Genomic DNA, 16,685 nt, shown 5'->3' with positions numbered 1-16,685 from the left:
CGTTCCTAAAGAAAGAAATAATATTCAGCCTTCAGATCAAATCAATGGAAGGATAAAAATGCTGCCTTGCCTTAAAATAGAAACAGGCATCTACATTAAATGGATGAAATGAGATGCACGCCTGCAAATCACAGAGGACCAAGCACAGTGACCTCCTTCTTTCCTCTCTAATGTTCCTGTGTGATGTTTTCCTAGCTTATTCCTATCACGTACATTAGGGGATCTATAAGAAACAACAAACCTCTTCTGTGAAAATACATTAGATATTTCAATATCTTTTATGTTATTTTCTTTTTTAGAAGTAACCTCTACAATACCCTCTATAGATATATAACTACAGTAAAGTCACATCACTGTAAGTACAAGATAGGAATAAGAGAAAAGGCTGGATAATTCCAAATGGTGGAGACATGAATAGTGACTGTTAGCTGCTTCTTTTGACAGAAAAGCTGGAAGGCACCATGTGAAAATCTCCTGTTCAAAAAAAGAGCAGCCAGCCTACTGCCTTCCCCTCACTACCCCACCCAAGATCTACAGAAAAGGCTCCTCCAGAGAGGAGTTTCTTCACGTGAAAGGTGGCTGAGATGCTGTGGGATGTCATAGATGCTGACTTCACAAGATTAAAAAGAGGGACGATGGAAAAGTTGTCATTCTTTTAATCTATTAGGACCTATTAAATACAAAAGAACCCTCTTCCAGATCAGAAGTCCCCAACTCCTAATTTTTGGAAGATGATTGTTGTCAGCAATAGTTTCACTTAGGTGTTAGTCTCATTCTTATGCTCCTCCTGAGGCATTCACTCCTGCCACTGTCGGAGCAGGATACTGGGTTAATTAACCGCTGCTTTGATGGGGCACTGCTGCTCTTCCATTACATTCAACCAGCAGAGAAGAGTACAGGCTCGTTCACCCATATTAGAAGGGATTTCTGTTTGGTTTGAGGCTCAAGTATCAGCAGGTCTTGGATTCCCATTCTGCAGAACACAGCATGCAAGTAAACTGACTTCACAGAACTCTGTGGAAGTACTATGGATTTCACGTGCTTAACCTACACCTTACTCTGTCCCACAGGTTTTCTTTTGAAAGTTAAAGTAGTCCTCTGCTTTAAGAAATGGTTTTAAGCTGAAAGAGGGTAGATTTAGATTAGATATCTGGAAGAAATTTTTTTACTGTGAGGATGGTGAGACACAGAAACAGGTTGCCTTAAGAAATTATGGATGCCCCATCCCTGGAGGTGTTCAAGGCCAGGTTGGATAAAGGCTTTGAGTAACCTGATCCTGTGGTAGATGTCTCATCCCATGGAAGCCGAGTTGGAACTAGATGATCTTTAATGTCCTTTCCAACCCAAACCTTTCTCTGATATTCCTTCCTATAAAACCATCTTAAACCTTGCTCTAATTCCCTGTTGAACCTTTTTAGGATCTCAAGGGAAAAGAAGAAAAAAAAAAATCTATAAAGAATTGACTGAATGGGGGAAAAAAAAAGCCAGCAAAACCCAAGCAAACAACAGAGACATGCAAAACTCACCACATTTCATCATTCCCACTTCATAACATTTCCGTAGCCGGCACGCCTGGCAGCTTTTGCGCCTGTTTTTGTCTATCGTGCATTGATTGGTAGCTGGGCAGATGTAATCATTGTGTCCTGCAGCAGAGTAAGAAGAGAAAATTCAACATCTCCAGCAGTCTTTCTTGGTCATTTCCCAACCAGAACTTTCTCGATTTTAAACATCTCAATTTTTTCATAAGCTCCATTATTTGAACTGATGTAAAAATGCCTATTTATCCTATACTGAAAACATTTACCTGTTGCTGAAAAAGTGTCCAGACAACATAGACCAGCTTTTAGCTGTGACTGCTTGATAACCAATCACCTTCTAATCCCAAACCAGTTTTGAAAATGGGACATATGCTCCTGTGGAAATTTGCTCCCAACCTCCAACTTCTTACTGTATATTGGGACTCTACAGATGGAAGATAGTAGAATTATTTTTTTCCTGAGCAGAGTTGAAAACAGCAGTGCACACAGCTTCAACCTTGCAAAGATTTAAGTAAACTACAGCTCTCTTTACTGAACTCTCTGACGTGGTGTGTCCCAGGAATGAAGAAGCCTTTGAAGGATTGACCCTGGACCAAAGTTAATAAAAATAAAAGCTGTCCAAGGGGGAAAGACAACTAGTATCAAATAATGCATATTGTATAGTACAAAGAAAAGCACAGCAGAGGGTGCAACTTTTAGTTATTCTGTACAACTGTTTATCTTATTTTCACCAGTTTCCACTACAACCTCTTCTGTTCTTGTCTCCTTCTCTCCCACCTCACCCCCACCCAACCCATTTTACATTATTTCATTAATCAATAATCGGGTCCAAAGGTTTATTACTGAAAACTAGACTTGAGTATACTCTTGGTACAAATGCAGTCAAATCATCTCCTGTCAAATGCTGGAAATCTTTCGTGAAGCAGTTACCAGAGGATGTAAAAAATATTCATTCATTTACATTTCTTCATGCATTTTCTCTCAGGGTTTTTTTTAAGTTATTTTTTCAAGCTTTAAGATACAAAGATACAGCTACTAGAGTTTTCTTTACTTGATGCAAGTCCAAAAGTTCGTGTCCCCGAGAGTAATTATTTAACTAAACCATTGTGACTATTTCCTTGCAAAATTAAAATAATTCTAACCTTGAATTTTTGAACCAACAATTTTAAAGAGAAGAGATCAGGCTACAGTTTGTTCCATTTCCTACTGGCAGATACGGCTGAAAAACAAATTACTGTTTATCACTCTTCACACAACATGGGGGGGAAGGAGGAGGAAGCTCTCTGTTGCACTATAACCCAAGCACGCAGAAGTATAAAGCAGTTTAAAACTACTGTGGCCTTGGGATAATTTAGCTTGTAGGCAGATGTTCAAAGATGTGGGATGAATATACTACACTACAAACTTGGACAAGCAGAGGAGACCACACACGGTTGCTCAGTCCTACTATCTAATTTTAATTGTACATCAGCCCAACATTTTGCTGTATGGTAGTCCCAGAAGCTTTTTATTTTTATAAGCAATATCTTCCACAACAGCAGTTGCAACTGAGTTCTTGGTAGTGTTTTATGCCAAGAGCTTACTCTCATTTATTTGAATTACAAAAAAAATGTTACCTGAAAGGGTACATTAAGGTATACAACAGGTCACGATTGGTAACCTGTTCACAGCCAAAGCACATGTGAGCAATGCAGAGCATTTTCCTGACAGGAAACATTTTGAGATCCAATTCAGTCTCCATTTGTGACAAAGTGGAGACAATATTCTTTTTAATTATTTTATACACCAAAATAACTTGCACCAGTTTATAGAAATTGTTATTCACCCATGCAAGGCTTGCACATTAAATTGAAAAGGCAACAAGTTTGGAATTAAATTTGATTTCAATGGTGACACCAACTCTGCCGTATTGATCTAGAAGGAAAGACTGCTAAAGTCTTTGCAGGCTGAAGAGGACAGAAAAATGACAGGAATTTCTGTGCTTCTATCTGCATGTAGTATTCAATGTCAATCCAATTAGGTATCCACCAAGAGTCCTCAGATGAGGTCAAAGAACATGATAGAGCCAAGGTTAAAGAGATGAAGTGGTCCAAAGCTGCAACATGGTACACAGGTTATTGTTCAGAGGCTGCAATAGCAAGCATGAAGACCTACATTTACTTCATACTGCAGCCACTCAGCAATTATGAACTAGGTAGCAAATATTTCAGAATTTAAACACCACAGTGGAAATCTTAGATAGTGAGATCTGGCAGAGTAAGAAATACTGCAACGTAGGTTCAGGGGTCAGGGGGGAGAGGTTGCAGAGGGAAGTAGGGGTGGTGATAGGCTGAGAAATAATAATAATAGTAATAATGAGGTTTGTACCTAGAACTTGCTGCACGTATTTTTATATGCTATATACTGTATAGATATTATATGCTATGACTCAACAGCTCCAGGCAATACCTCTTGCCAAGCACAGTTCCTGGCAAGCTAATTCTCCAGACATTTAACTACTCCAGCTGTGTCTGTTATAACAAATTCACATTTACTGTGTCTACTCTGGGACACAAACTGCAATCCCATTCACAGGTCTGCAGTGCCATCCCACTGAGGCCTCCGCTGCAGGGCCTTCCCATGCTATGTATTCCACCTCTTCGCTAACAAAACCATTTGCTCATTGTGCAATGTTTCCAGATCTTGATAACACAACAGTCAAAAGATAAAGAAATCAAATCACGCGTTGCTCTGTTTTCGGCGTGCAGCACCATACACCAGGATTCTAGATCAACCCATTAGTAGATCAACTGTTGCAGCCCAGGATCATAAGAAACAACTTATTTGAGCAAAGTTATCAAATGCTGATCCTCCTACCTTGAATACTTCTTTTAAAGAACGCCTTGCAGCCTTCACATGACCAGACCCCATAGTGGTATCCTGAAGCATAGTCACTGCAGACTGCACAGAAGTGGGCATCCCTTTTTGAGCCAGGATTATTTGCAATTGGGCTTGTACAGTCACTGCCGTTAGTTTTTCTTTTTAACGTCTCTCTGATAGAAAAGAAAAGTATCTGTTATAAAAGAGGAAAAATTAATCTACATTGTGAAGATTTTCATTATTTTCCCTTGTCTTCTATTCTTTCTCCCTAGAATCTTCTTATTACTGAATGCAGTAATAATATGAAACACTGCTGCGACTTTTTCTGACAAGGTTATTTAAAGCATATAATCTAATCCCAGACCTTTCAACGATGACAATTATCAGGTTTTAAAACACTCCAAGGCAAAAAAATGGACTGCTGACATGTGTTCGCATGAATTCCTGGAAAATCACAAGGAATGCTGATGGATCTCGAAGGATTCTTGGAAATGTACAAGTTCAGGACCTTGTGAACCAAGTGGACTTTGGCTTTGGGAAGCTTAGCATGGAAAATTCAAACTCAGGCAGCTCAGACTGACACTAATGTTAAATTAAAGGAAGCCTGAATACTAGAAGAGTGGAGAAACACAATTAGTAAAATACATTCATACATTAAAAAAAATTATTACTCCATAAAAAAATAACAAGAAAAATGCATTCCTGAACCGCTGCAAATAGTTCCAACTTACTGGAACTATTTGTAGTGACTGGGTTAAAATTAGAACAGGATGAAACCATTAAATAACAGCCAATTCCTGATACCAAGATCCTGGAAACAAACAACAAGACAAAAGGAACTTAGATTATCAGTAAAGTGGTTTTTTAGGTATAGGAAGCACATTTGTTGTGTACTTTTTCTCTGGACCTCATTTTCTTGGTTGTTTTAGCATGTCTTACCTTCACGGTAGGTATAATTTTTAGACAGAGAGAAAACAGTGTCGTGCAAACTCTCAGCAGCAGTTTGACAAAAGGAAATCTTTGCAGTCAACTTATACATATAAACTTCAGCACAGAACTCTTTAAGCACTGAATTTTTCTCATCCCACCTTACAGCAGGATTAAGGAGGTGAACAAGAGCGAGTTGAAATAGAACAGTGGAACCATGCTTGAAAGTGCTGTCAAAGAGGCTGTATCAAACATATTAAAAGTAGACTTTGTACTGGTATCATGACAGGAGGTAAGGAAAAACACACCCACATGCCAACTAAAACCCATCAAGTTTGTAAGTATTTGAGAAGAACTTGCTCTGACTTCCTAGCAGAAAATTTGGAAAGGAAAACAGAAGGCTCTTGGAGCAAATACCAAAACAGAATAATTAAAGAATTTGTTGTACAATTGAGTTACCCTAAGCGTTAAAAAAATGTTAACTCATTCAGATATTGCAGGGCACAAAGGCGTTCAAATGTTTAGCAGGTTTTGATTACACTCAGCCCTTCCATTAATGGTGGCTGGATAGCTGCATTATTTCCCCTTCTGCCATACTGGGAAGACCTGCGCGTTGGAACTCTCCCTTGGAACACAGGGACTGTATCACAGATGCCTGGTATGCTCCTAACACATGGAGGAAAAAGCATTGCTATTCTTCCCTGTTTCTCTGTATTTGGAAGAAAAAGTAATTTGGCATTTCACATTAGTAGAAGAGATATTTCAGAGCTATGCTTGGGAATCACGATCTACTTGTGCGAGTCAGCAGTGAATCAAAATCAACGGAGAGCACCTCCTTGACTGACTGATAAGCTGTAGAGAGCGATGTTTATTGCCCTCGCAAAAGCACTGAGATATTATGGATGAAAATAAAGAAAAAGCACACACCATAACATCTCACTCAGGTGTGTTGGTTTTTTTCATTCCAATCATGCCAAATGTTTTTTAAAAACCACTTTTTCTTTCCTTGCTTAAAAATTTAACGACAGCCACCCCACACACACATGCAAGCTGTGTGATTTCCACAGACTGGCAAACAGCTTGCACACAGAGCACCAATCTGTAATGGATTCCTCCTGCACGCCAAACGGGCAACAAAGCTGCTCATCTGTGATAGCTGCAGCTGTGCAGCAGGAGGTTCAAACCCAATCGTTTAGTTAGAGTTGTCTTTAAGGACAACAGGACTAGGAAAGAGTCAAGAGTATTAAAAGATCCGTTCGTTACCCTGAGGACCTCGTGATCAGACAGTTTATCCACACAAACGGCAAACGGGGAGAGGTTAGTCCCACATGTGGTTAGAGGTCACCTCCCAGCACTCTTGGGACTGGTGTACTCCAACATGTTCAGCAGATGAATGAACTACCAGGTCCTTCAGAAGAACTGGCAGCAGCTGGCTGGATGCCCACAATGCTCCTGCACAGAAGGATGCAGGAAAATGGGGGATCTATCCTTGCTGCTACCCAGGAACCACATGGACAAAGATTTATCACTTTACACCTCCTACTACTCCTCTCTATTTTATGACCATGGTTTTTATAAAGAGACATTATATTTCCATAAAAAGGATTGAGATTTTTTCGAAAGTAACAAGTCAGTGATTTCCTACTACGCACGAACAACGACAAGATGATTACGTTAAAGGAGACAGAATTCATAAGACTATTAAGATTATTCAGTATCTATTGAGTTTCCTAATTATCTCTAGTTTTACCCCACCATGTGTTTGATGCATACACCACACCTAGAAAACTTGAACCTAAATTCAACCTTTTATTAAGTATGAAGATGGGTGGCAAGAAGGTGACCTAGACGGTAGCAAGGTTTGTTCACGTTATTTGTTGTCACGTCTTTTAAAACATAAACTATTGTACTTTACAAAGAGGGGGGGGGAAAAAAAAAAAAAAGAGAAAATTAAGGAAAACCCACATTATGTTAAAAATTAATAGCCCAGATTTTATAATGTCTTATAATTCTTCCTGCTCTCCCACAGGCCACCGGCTCATTCAGTATCTGGAGATAATTCGATACAATATGAGCCTAAACTACAGGATGAAGAAGGCTCTTCCTTTCTTTCCCAGAATGTGTGCAAGATGATGGATAATCAGATGAAGAATACTTTTCAGTCTTTGTCTTCCTCATTTTCTAGAGACTCTCTCCACTCTAAAGTCTGGAATTGTTAATACCACACAACTGTTGATATTTATATCTCTAAAGCACGGGTTTTGCTACACCCCAAACATTGATTATTATGATGAAAATCATGTCATAGATCTCTCAAAATTAGGAGATATATTTTTGCTTAATGTCTACAAAACGCTGTATAAAATGCAAAATGAGCACAATAAAAAAATAGAATAATGCTAATAATTACGGCTCTAGAGCAGAATTTCAGCAATGTATAAATATGATAAAGCTACTAAATAGTTTTCAATTAAGCAAGTGTTGCCAGCCTGTATATCCAAACCCCTTTACTTACAGTCTTCACCTGCAATTTATCAGAACCACAAAGAAAATAATAGAAAAGAAGAAAAAATTAAGTTCGAGAAAGATCACTCTGGCAACTTCATTAACATTTTCTAATACACTTTAGAAAGCAATATATCTGTTCATTTTGAAAATATATCTTTTTTCTTTAATTCAAATCCTTTTATTTAGGGGATGAAGACAAAAATCAAATTACTTTAAAATGTAATAAAATTACACTGTTGCATTCCTTTTCTCTTCCTGTTATTTTAATGTAAATTGAGTGATTCTGCATCAATAAAATTTATGAGACTTTCTATTGTCTTCACTAGGTACAGGACCTATAATGCAAATAATTCTTGCAGATTATCACCAAATTATTGCCATTTAATAAAAAAAAAAAAAACCTCTAAAAGGTCACATCTATTTTTATATGGAATACAATTCCTTTTTGTTGAACTATTCAACAAAGTTAAATTTCTTCTGTATTCATACAATGCACCTATTTTTGAGGAAAGGGAATGCCAAGAATTCAGGTTCCTAATTTCAATGTGAATATTTCAGATTCACATTTCAGTGATCAGCTTTAGCAAAGTGAACCACATTGGTTGAGCGAATTTTAATGAAAATTTACACCCAAGGAAAGTAATTCCTCTTACAGTGAGAATCTTGCTTTATTTTAAAAATAAACTGTGTAAGAGGTCTAAATATGTAGTAGTGCTTTCTTACCCATCTTTCAAACAAAATCCCTTTGCTCAAATTACAACACGGTTTAAAATTACTCAGAGTTTACAGCAGTAGTCTCGCCTTTCCTTCAGAGCTATTTCTTTACATTTCAGTCCCAAGACCTCTTCCTTCAAGATATAATCTATGAATCTGTAGCGTCACAGTTATTGTTCCCAGGGCAATTAATACAATGTTCATGACATTAATTGCAGACCTCGCCAAAGGATAAAGCAAAAGGAAACACAGGGTTTCTTTTCTTTACATTCTTATTTCAGGATAGATATCCACAATAAGGGAACTACAGCTCCTTTACAGTTGTTTCTTTTTACAACTTCTGTACCAAAACAGGGGTTACAGTGCATCATGCTGAGACAATTAAACCACTGAGAAGGTCCAGCTACCAAGCAGCACAGTATAACAAAGATGATATATAAATTTAGACTGCAGATTTCATTGATTTCTCCTCCAAGTCAGATCATCACCAGTTACACGGGCAATAGTCTGCATGACTCTACACAAATGGCAGAAGACTTATTGACCTTAACTCCGGCGCAGCAGGTTTGGTTTCCCTTCTGTCTATGATGCAGAGCATCAGATAGGATGTTCTTGCTCTTGGGTTGTTCCAGCTGCTGTCGCATCATCTGCACAGCTTCAAACACCAACCTACAGTAACCTTCCCAGGGCTATCAAAGTTTTGAAACCTTAACCGAGGTGGGAAGAGTTTGGACGTCAGCCCTATTCACATCAGACATGGGTGGGGAATTCTTCTATCTATCAGTGTCACCCAAATGGTTTCTCCCAGTCCACACATCTACACTTAAAGCGGATTTGCACTCCAGAACTACCTGCTGCTCTCTGCTGACTCCAGATAGAGACAAGTCAGGTGGCCAGGCTGAAGATCTGTGCAGCCTACAAGTCTGAAGTAGATTTAGATCTCACACCTTAGTCCTGTGCAGTCAACATTGCAGAGGGAACATGGGTAATGTCAAAAATAGCACAAATCCTTTATTAACAATTGTACTAAAACTGTTGCCAGGACACACTTTTTCATACTGACAACGACTGCTGAAATTAAATAAGGATTCCTATGATTAAACATACAGCTGTAAAACAGGAACAGCCCTGGAAGACCCTGTGCTTTATCCAGCCAACAGCTGTTGTGCCCATAAGTGGAATAATACCATCAGCTGATGATCTACACCCTGCATATGGTTCATAATATCAGCAAATACGCAGAACGGGAACACATTTTTGCAAACACAGTTTTTTTACAAGTGAAACTTTAGCCTGTGAATCTGCTCTTCACAACAGCTTTATGGTATTAGTTGGGAACAGCAACAAGAAGCAGTGTCAGACCTTTTCAGTAGCAGCACCCTTTTGACATGATGCATGCTGCCGCATGACTGTTAATATTAAAACAAAAGAAAACCCCAAAGAATATATTTTCCTTAAATTCTAAGTTCATTAAAAGCCTCCACAACTACTAGATGCAGCTAAAAAAAAAAATCCAGATAAAATCGAATTCAAACAACATTTTATGAAGAAGGAAAAAGAATGACCCTTTACTTCTTTCACTCAAATGACTTAATTTGCTAGAGAAAAATTCATTTTTATTACACAAAGTAGTACCTAGCAGTCTTGCACTCTTGTTTATAGCAGTAAACAGTGCCCACTTTCAAGGCATTTGTAGTGCTTTTGGTGTAAATTCCTCTGAGGAGCTATTGAAAAAAAAACCCAAAACCTATTTCAGAAGTTAAATTTTAAAAATAAAAAGAAAAGAAAATCAGGACTGATTTGGTGTTTCATAGGGATTTTTTTGCTTTTGTTTTTGTTTTGCTTTGTTTTGTGTTTCAGAGAGACCAACACACAGCAATCAAATGCAAAAAAAAAAAAAGAAAAAGATATTGCAAATAATTTTTAGCAAAGTTTTAAAGAAATGAGCGGCACTGACCTGGTCACAGGTAGCACTGGCTCCATCGGTCTTGCTTCACACCATGGACTCTTTGGCTGCTCTGCATACAGAAGTGACGACTGACAATGAAGTGTCAGAGGGGAGAGATGGCCAGGAGCAGACCATAAAACACTGGGGCTTGATGTTTGCCTCACAGATGCAATCTCTGAATCACCAAAATTGCTGGCAATATTGTAATTCATCACAGCGGGACTGTAGAATGCCATTGCAGAATATTCATGTCTGTTTTCCATGTAAGACGAAGGGAGATAGACTGGACTGTGTTCCGCTGTCAACGTGGGCTGATTACAGCTGTTGGGAACTGGAGAGATGATACCAGCGGGTGAGCTTTTAATTTCTGTTTTATTGCAGCCAATATCTTGAAGTGGCAGCAACTGAGAAAAGTCCTTGTGAGAAGATGCACACAGGGACATTTTGAAGCACAACTGAAGATTGGGGTTTAAGTATTCATCCTAAGACAGTAAAGTATAAAAAAGTAGAATTAAAAAGTCAGGAAGTTCTGTATGAAGTCTTTTCTATAAAAGCAGGAATGTATCTGTAAAACTGAAAATATGAAAAATATCCTGTTAAAGCAGATTACATGCCAAATGCACTTAAAACAGTCAGGCGACACGTTGAGTTCAGACTCCTTAAAAAATAATAACAAATTAAAAAAATTAAGCTCTTAAAGCCTGAAACGATGGTATGAGTGACAACCTGGGTCTTCACAGAAGTAACTCATTACAACCAGGGTAAAACCACTCTGTGACAGAGGGAAGATTGTCCCCTGGTCCACAACTATGGAGAGAGTACCCTGAGAAACCACTTCCTTTTGTAAAAACTCACCAGCTCCCTCCCCTGCTGCAAGTGTACTACTTCAGTGTTCCCTTTATCAACACAAATATATAACAGCAGATATTTTGAAAACACACTCACACACATCTCCTTTACCTTCCAAAACCAGAACTCCACTGCACAACCCCTTCACAGAGGTGGAAGACGTGATGGATGCAGTAAGCAATGCAACTTCATCACCAAGAGGTCCCTGAATACGGCCCCTCTGAACAGAGCCATTATTAAACTAAAAGTCACAAAATGCAAATATTTCCAAAGCTGACAACACAGAAATCAAGGATTTTTATAAGGTACAGAACTTTAAAAATTTCCTGCAACTCTTCATCCCCATTCCAACTACGCTTTATCCTTCCTTCCATCTGAATCAACTATCAAAACAGAGACCTTAATTTGCCCAGAGTTAATATTCTGGATAATCCTAAATAAAGGTTAAAAATAATAGAAAAGAAAAATAAAGTAAGCCCACAACGATCATCCTCCTGAGACATAACCCCTGTCCTGGACACATTAGTTCTACAGTAGCATTTAAAAATATTTCTTTTTTATTCTTCACTAAGAGTTTCATCTGCAATTCATTCCATCTTTGAAGACAGACATGTAGCCCTCTTATAGCTTGTAATCCACAACAATTCTGCTTCCAAAACAGCAAGTCCCAGCCCCCCGAACTGACATCGCACTATACTTTTTACAGATGGTAATAATATATTAACATGAAAAATCACAAGATAATTAAAAAGTCACCCATAGCTTTGCTTTCCCAGAAGTGGCCAAAGTATTGCTGCTAAATAGTCTTACCTTTTTTCATCTCACATGACCATAAAGCAAGACGAGAAAGATTCAAGCACAGATTTGCTGACTTAACAGCAACCTCCCTCTCCCCAAAATTCTCAGCCAGCTGGTATTTCTAGTATGCCATCTTGGGGCATTTTTCTTCTCTAGGGCCAGGATGGAGGGCAGAAGCATCAAAAAAAATATGTTAAAAACATGTTTTTTAAAGTAAAATGGATAGTTTAGGGTCCGTCCTTTCTTCTCACTTTGCACTCAATGAAACTAAAGACATCTGTAGAAATAACCAGGAACTCATTTAAATAATCTCAGACACTGCAAACCCAGCTGCTGTTTTTTCCTTTGTGGGAAACAGGAAAATGAACTATCTCTGCAGCTGTTTTTGTCCAGGAGTTGTTGCGCTGGAACTCCACTGCAGCCAAAGCAGGAGAATCTGACTTCACTCCTCACACAATCTACACGCTTCGTTTGTCTGAGCCAGATGCTTCACAGCCACCGCTGAGAGAAGCCAAGCATCATCTGCACTGCAAACGGCACTGAAAATCCCAGAGGTGCTTTCACTCCCGTGTTAAGGGGTGGATAGCCTGAATAATTTTTAAACAGTAAATGATGGAACAATGAAATGATATTAAACACTATTTCCAGAGGTGTGGACCTGAGAAGCATTATTACAACTACACTATGCTAAAGCACGTGGAGGAGAGGGAGGGGATTTGAGACAGCCAGCATGGCTTCACCAAGGGCAAGTCCTGTATGACCAGTTGAGTGGTTTTCTGTGATGGGGGTGACCGCATCAGAGGACGCAGGAAAGAGATGGATGTGACTTCTGTAAAACCTTTGCCACGGTCCCCCACAACATCCTTTTCTCTAAATTGGAGAGACATGGATTTGATAGGTGGACTGTTTGGTGGATAAGGAATTGGTTGGATGGTCATATTCATAGAGTAGTGGTCGATGGCTTGAAGTCCAGATGGAGATCCATGACAAGTGGTGTCCCTCAGTACTGGTCAGCACTGAGACCAGTGCGGCTTAGTATTTTCATCGATGATACAGACAGTGAGATGGAGTGCACCCTCGCGTGCAAGTCTGCAGATGAAACCAAGCTGAGCGGTGCAGTTGTCATGCCAGAAGGACTGGATGCCGCCCAGAGGGACCTGGACAAGCTGGAGAAGCGGGCTTGTGAGAACCTCATGAGGTTCAACAAGGCCAAATGCAAGGTCCCACACCTGGACCAGGGCAATCCATGGTTCCAATACAGGATGGGGATGATGTCATGGAGAGCTGCCTTGCAGAGAAGGACTTGGGGGTGCTAATTTATGAGAAACTCAACATGAGCTGGCGATGTGCGCTTGTAGTCCAGAAGGCAAACCGTGTCCTGGGCTGCATCAAAAAAAGAGAGTGAGGAAGATGTTCCTCCCCTCTACTCCACTTTTGTGAGACCTACCTGGAGTACTGTCTCCAGTTCTGGAATCTTCAACATATGAAGGATATGGAGTTGTTGGAACAGGTCCAGAGGAGGGCTACAAAGATGATCGGAGGGCTGGAGCACCTCCCAGGCTGAGTGAGTTGGGCTTGTTCAGCCTGGAGAACAGAAGGCTCCAAGGAGACCTTATAGTGACCTTCCAGTACCTAAAGGAGGCTGCAAGAAAGCTGGAGAGGGACTGTTTGCAAAGGCTTGTACTGATAGGACAAGGGGGGATGGCTATAAACTGGAGAGGGGCAGATTTAGATTAGACATTAGGAAGAAATTCTTTATGACAAGAGTGGCAAAACACTGGAACAGGTTGTGCAGGACAGTTGTGGCTGTCCCCTTCCTGGAGGGGTTCCAGGCCAGGCTGGATGGCTCTTGGGCAGCCTGGTCTGGTGAGATGTGTTCCTGCCCACACCAGGGTGGGTGGAATTAGATGATCTTTAAGGCCACTTCCAACCTAAACTCTGCTATAGTCAGGTAGAGACATTCTGCTCTGATACTTTGATAGTTTTGAAGCAGGCAATTCCTTATGTAGTTTCCCTTGGACATTTGGAAAATATATGCACATACAATGTAGAAGCAGAGAGAACACAGAGCTGGTACTACACAATTTAACGGAATCAGCTGAGCTTTAAGTCATGTTTTTCTGGATAACTGCGTATTTAGTAGAAGTCTATTGTCTCCACAAGGCAACACACAATGTTTAGAAACACACACAGAATTTCTGAGAAGCAAGAGTGAAGTTTGTTTGAGAGGGAGGAGTCCACGCAAGCATGAAAAGTCAGAGCCTTCCTCAAAAACAGACTGCTCATGACTTGTTTACAAGAGAAAGGACTTTGGGTTCCAAAAGGTTAAATAAAACTGTGCTCATGGTCTTCAGCAGACTGCAATATAGTGAAAAAATAACAACATTGGCTTAAGATAATTAACTTGGCTAGCAGAAATAGTTCAGCCACAGTAGACTATGGATCTATATAAGATCATGTTGTTCACATTTCCTTATACACAGAGAATTTAGAATGGGAAACCCTGAACCTCACAAATAAAGTGAAGCTGCTGGAATTATCCAGTATTTCCCAGAAGGTCCTAAAATCTGACTGCTGAACTGTGAAGTTCTAAGTCTTAAGAGGGACAGCATATCAAGGGAACCAGATCTTAATATTTAAGGTTAAAAAAAACCAAACTCCACTAAGACCAATAGCTCAGAAAGAAGCAAAACGACATTTAAGCCGAGGATTAAAACACATAGTGCAACAGACTGATAAATTTGTTCTATCCTGCTATAATGTCCTCATATCTTAAGCACCATTCATTAAGCAGAAATAATCTATGTAAAATGAATTCCTGTCCCAAGACTCCTTCAGTCTCTGAAGAAAGATTTTAAAAAGCAAGATTCAACTATAAAGTACATTATTTAGGTCTTGTCTATCAGTTCTGCAGTAGATCTTTATCAGACACAGAAATAAAACAGGTACCCATTATTTTTATCCTACAGTCTTGTGGGAGACTGCAAATGTTTCAGACCACTGAAGTCAGTTTAGCTTAACAAGATACTCAACCACTGAAATTCCATTATTAAGTAAACAGCCATTCTGTACAGTTCCTTGAGTAACACTTACCATTCACAAATCTAAGACACTACTGGCAGGGTTCACGTCTGGCATAAAAGAAAACAGTTCCATCGGCTCCATTACCAGAAAGATATTACCGCTATCCATGAGGATGCAGGAAAATGTAATGGTATGAATGTTCTCCACCAAAAAAAAAACCCAATTAATTTAGTTGTCCTGTCTTTAAACTGTTCTATATACTAAACTCAAAGTATCTTGAGTGACCATGCAAGACATGCCAGATCAGGCATAAGAACTGATTTAGATGTCATAGTCAAACAGATACACGGGTAAATAATTAAGCCATCTGACCTGTTTGAACAAACTCAAAAGCCAGTTATTGCACATTACATTATTTTTAAAAGTTTTAGGTGAAATAACTATTTTAGTGTTTTTAGCTTTGGGAAGGGGAAAAAATAGGTAGAGAGGGCAGGCTCCCATGGTTTAGAGTCTGCTTGGAAACGTGATACAATAGCTTTTTCTAGAAAAACACAACAGTCTGCAAAAACCAGTAGAGTGATGGTTGTCCTCAGGCACATTTCCATCAGCATACCTGACAATATGCTTAGAATTTTCTAGACAAGTCATATATTTTGTGTAAAATCATTTTTTGCAGTGGAGAATTAAGGACCTTTTTCTCTGATACATTTAAAGTGCAATGATTCTTCCTTTTGTTCTACTAAGGGTGATTCAGCAAGCATACATTCCACTACCCCAACAGCCTAAGCACCTCAGTCATCTTGCAGAACATTCTATTAATATTCTGCTAAGTTAAATAATAAATACAACTCAATGCAGTAATAAACTGAATCATTTTCTCAAAACCTGATTATTAAAGGCAAGTAATTCCTGATGCATAAAATAGCACTTGTGCTTCAAGTTTTGTGAAAACCTTATTACTCATTAAACACAGCAGTGCCAGATACTGCCAACAAAAGGCATATAAGTAAGCAAGTTTATTATTACCTGAGAAGGACTAGATTCAAAAAGTAGGGGACAGATAGGGAAGCAAAATGAAAAAAAAAAAGCTATCTGACCAGACCTCAGATGATATACTCATTCCTGTGAAACGAATAGCCTGTTCTCAATGAGATCAAGACCTCCTCTGAAGAAAATATTCCAGATAAAAAGCACACGGGCAAGAATACTTTGAAACGCTTAAGCAAAAGAAGCACTCTTTCTGACCTATCTTATTTGTGTTATTGAGGACACTGGCAACTTCTAGGTCATTCTAAACAATCATAAATATATTTCAGGGATCAATGATACAACCTACATTGTGGCACCAAGGGAATTGGGTTTGTTCCACCAGAGGAACTTGAGAATGCGGGAGGGTCAAACTGCAGCCTTCTACTCCGTGGAGCACAGTCACAAAGGCAACAAGGCCAGAATCCTCAGAAGAAGTGCAGAAAACAGGAGAAGAAATTATAGTCACACTTCAGTGCAAGGGAAATTCCAGC

The 16,685-nt window shown here is 39.3% G+C and overlaps 1 protein-coding gene across 8 annotated transcripts in view; it reads right to left on the bottom strand.

Moving 5' to 3' along the window:
• Positions 1–15,468, bottom strand: part of ESR2 (estrogen receptor 2) — a 37,595-nt gene extending 22,127 nt beyond the window's left edge. For 4 of the 8 annotated variants that reach the window (XM_054066766.1, XM_054066768.1, XM_054066769.1 and 1 more), the window contains exons 1-5: positions 15,235–15,468; positions 13,589–13,783; positions 10,504–10,976; positions 4,395–4,570; positions 1,527–1,643 (exon numbers count right to left, since the gene is read on the bottom strand). In XM_054066766.1, coding sequence (XP_053922741.1) covers positions 1,527–1,643; positions 4,395–4,570; positions 10,504–10,976; positions 13,589–13,624 — 802 coding nt within the window. In that variant the 5' untranslated portion in view covers positions 13,625–13,783; positions 15,235–15,468. Of the gene's footprint in view, positions 1–1,526; positions 1,644–4,394; positions 4,571–10,503; positions 10,977–11,454; positions 11,564–12,153; positions 12,322–13,588; positions 13,784–15,234 lie in introns of those variants that run through there. The other 4 variants (XM_054066772.1, XM_054066774.1, XM_054066771.1 and 1 more) reach the window with 4 other exon arrangements.
• Between the last annotated feature and the right edge of the window lie 1,217 nt (positions 15,469–16,685).

Source organism: Cuculus canorus, chromosome 5 (genome assembly GCF_017976375.1).
Source record: "Cuculus canorus isolate bCucCan1 chromosome 5, bCucCan1.pri, whole genome shotgun sequence".
Lineage (NCBI taxonomy): Eukaryota > Metazoa > Chordata > Aves > Cuculiformes > Cuculidae > Cuculus > Cuculus canorus.
The sequence above is the reverse complement of the archived record's forward strand: the minus strand, read 5'-3'. Positions and strand labels throughout refer to the sequence as shown.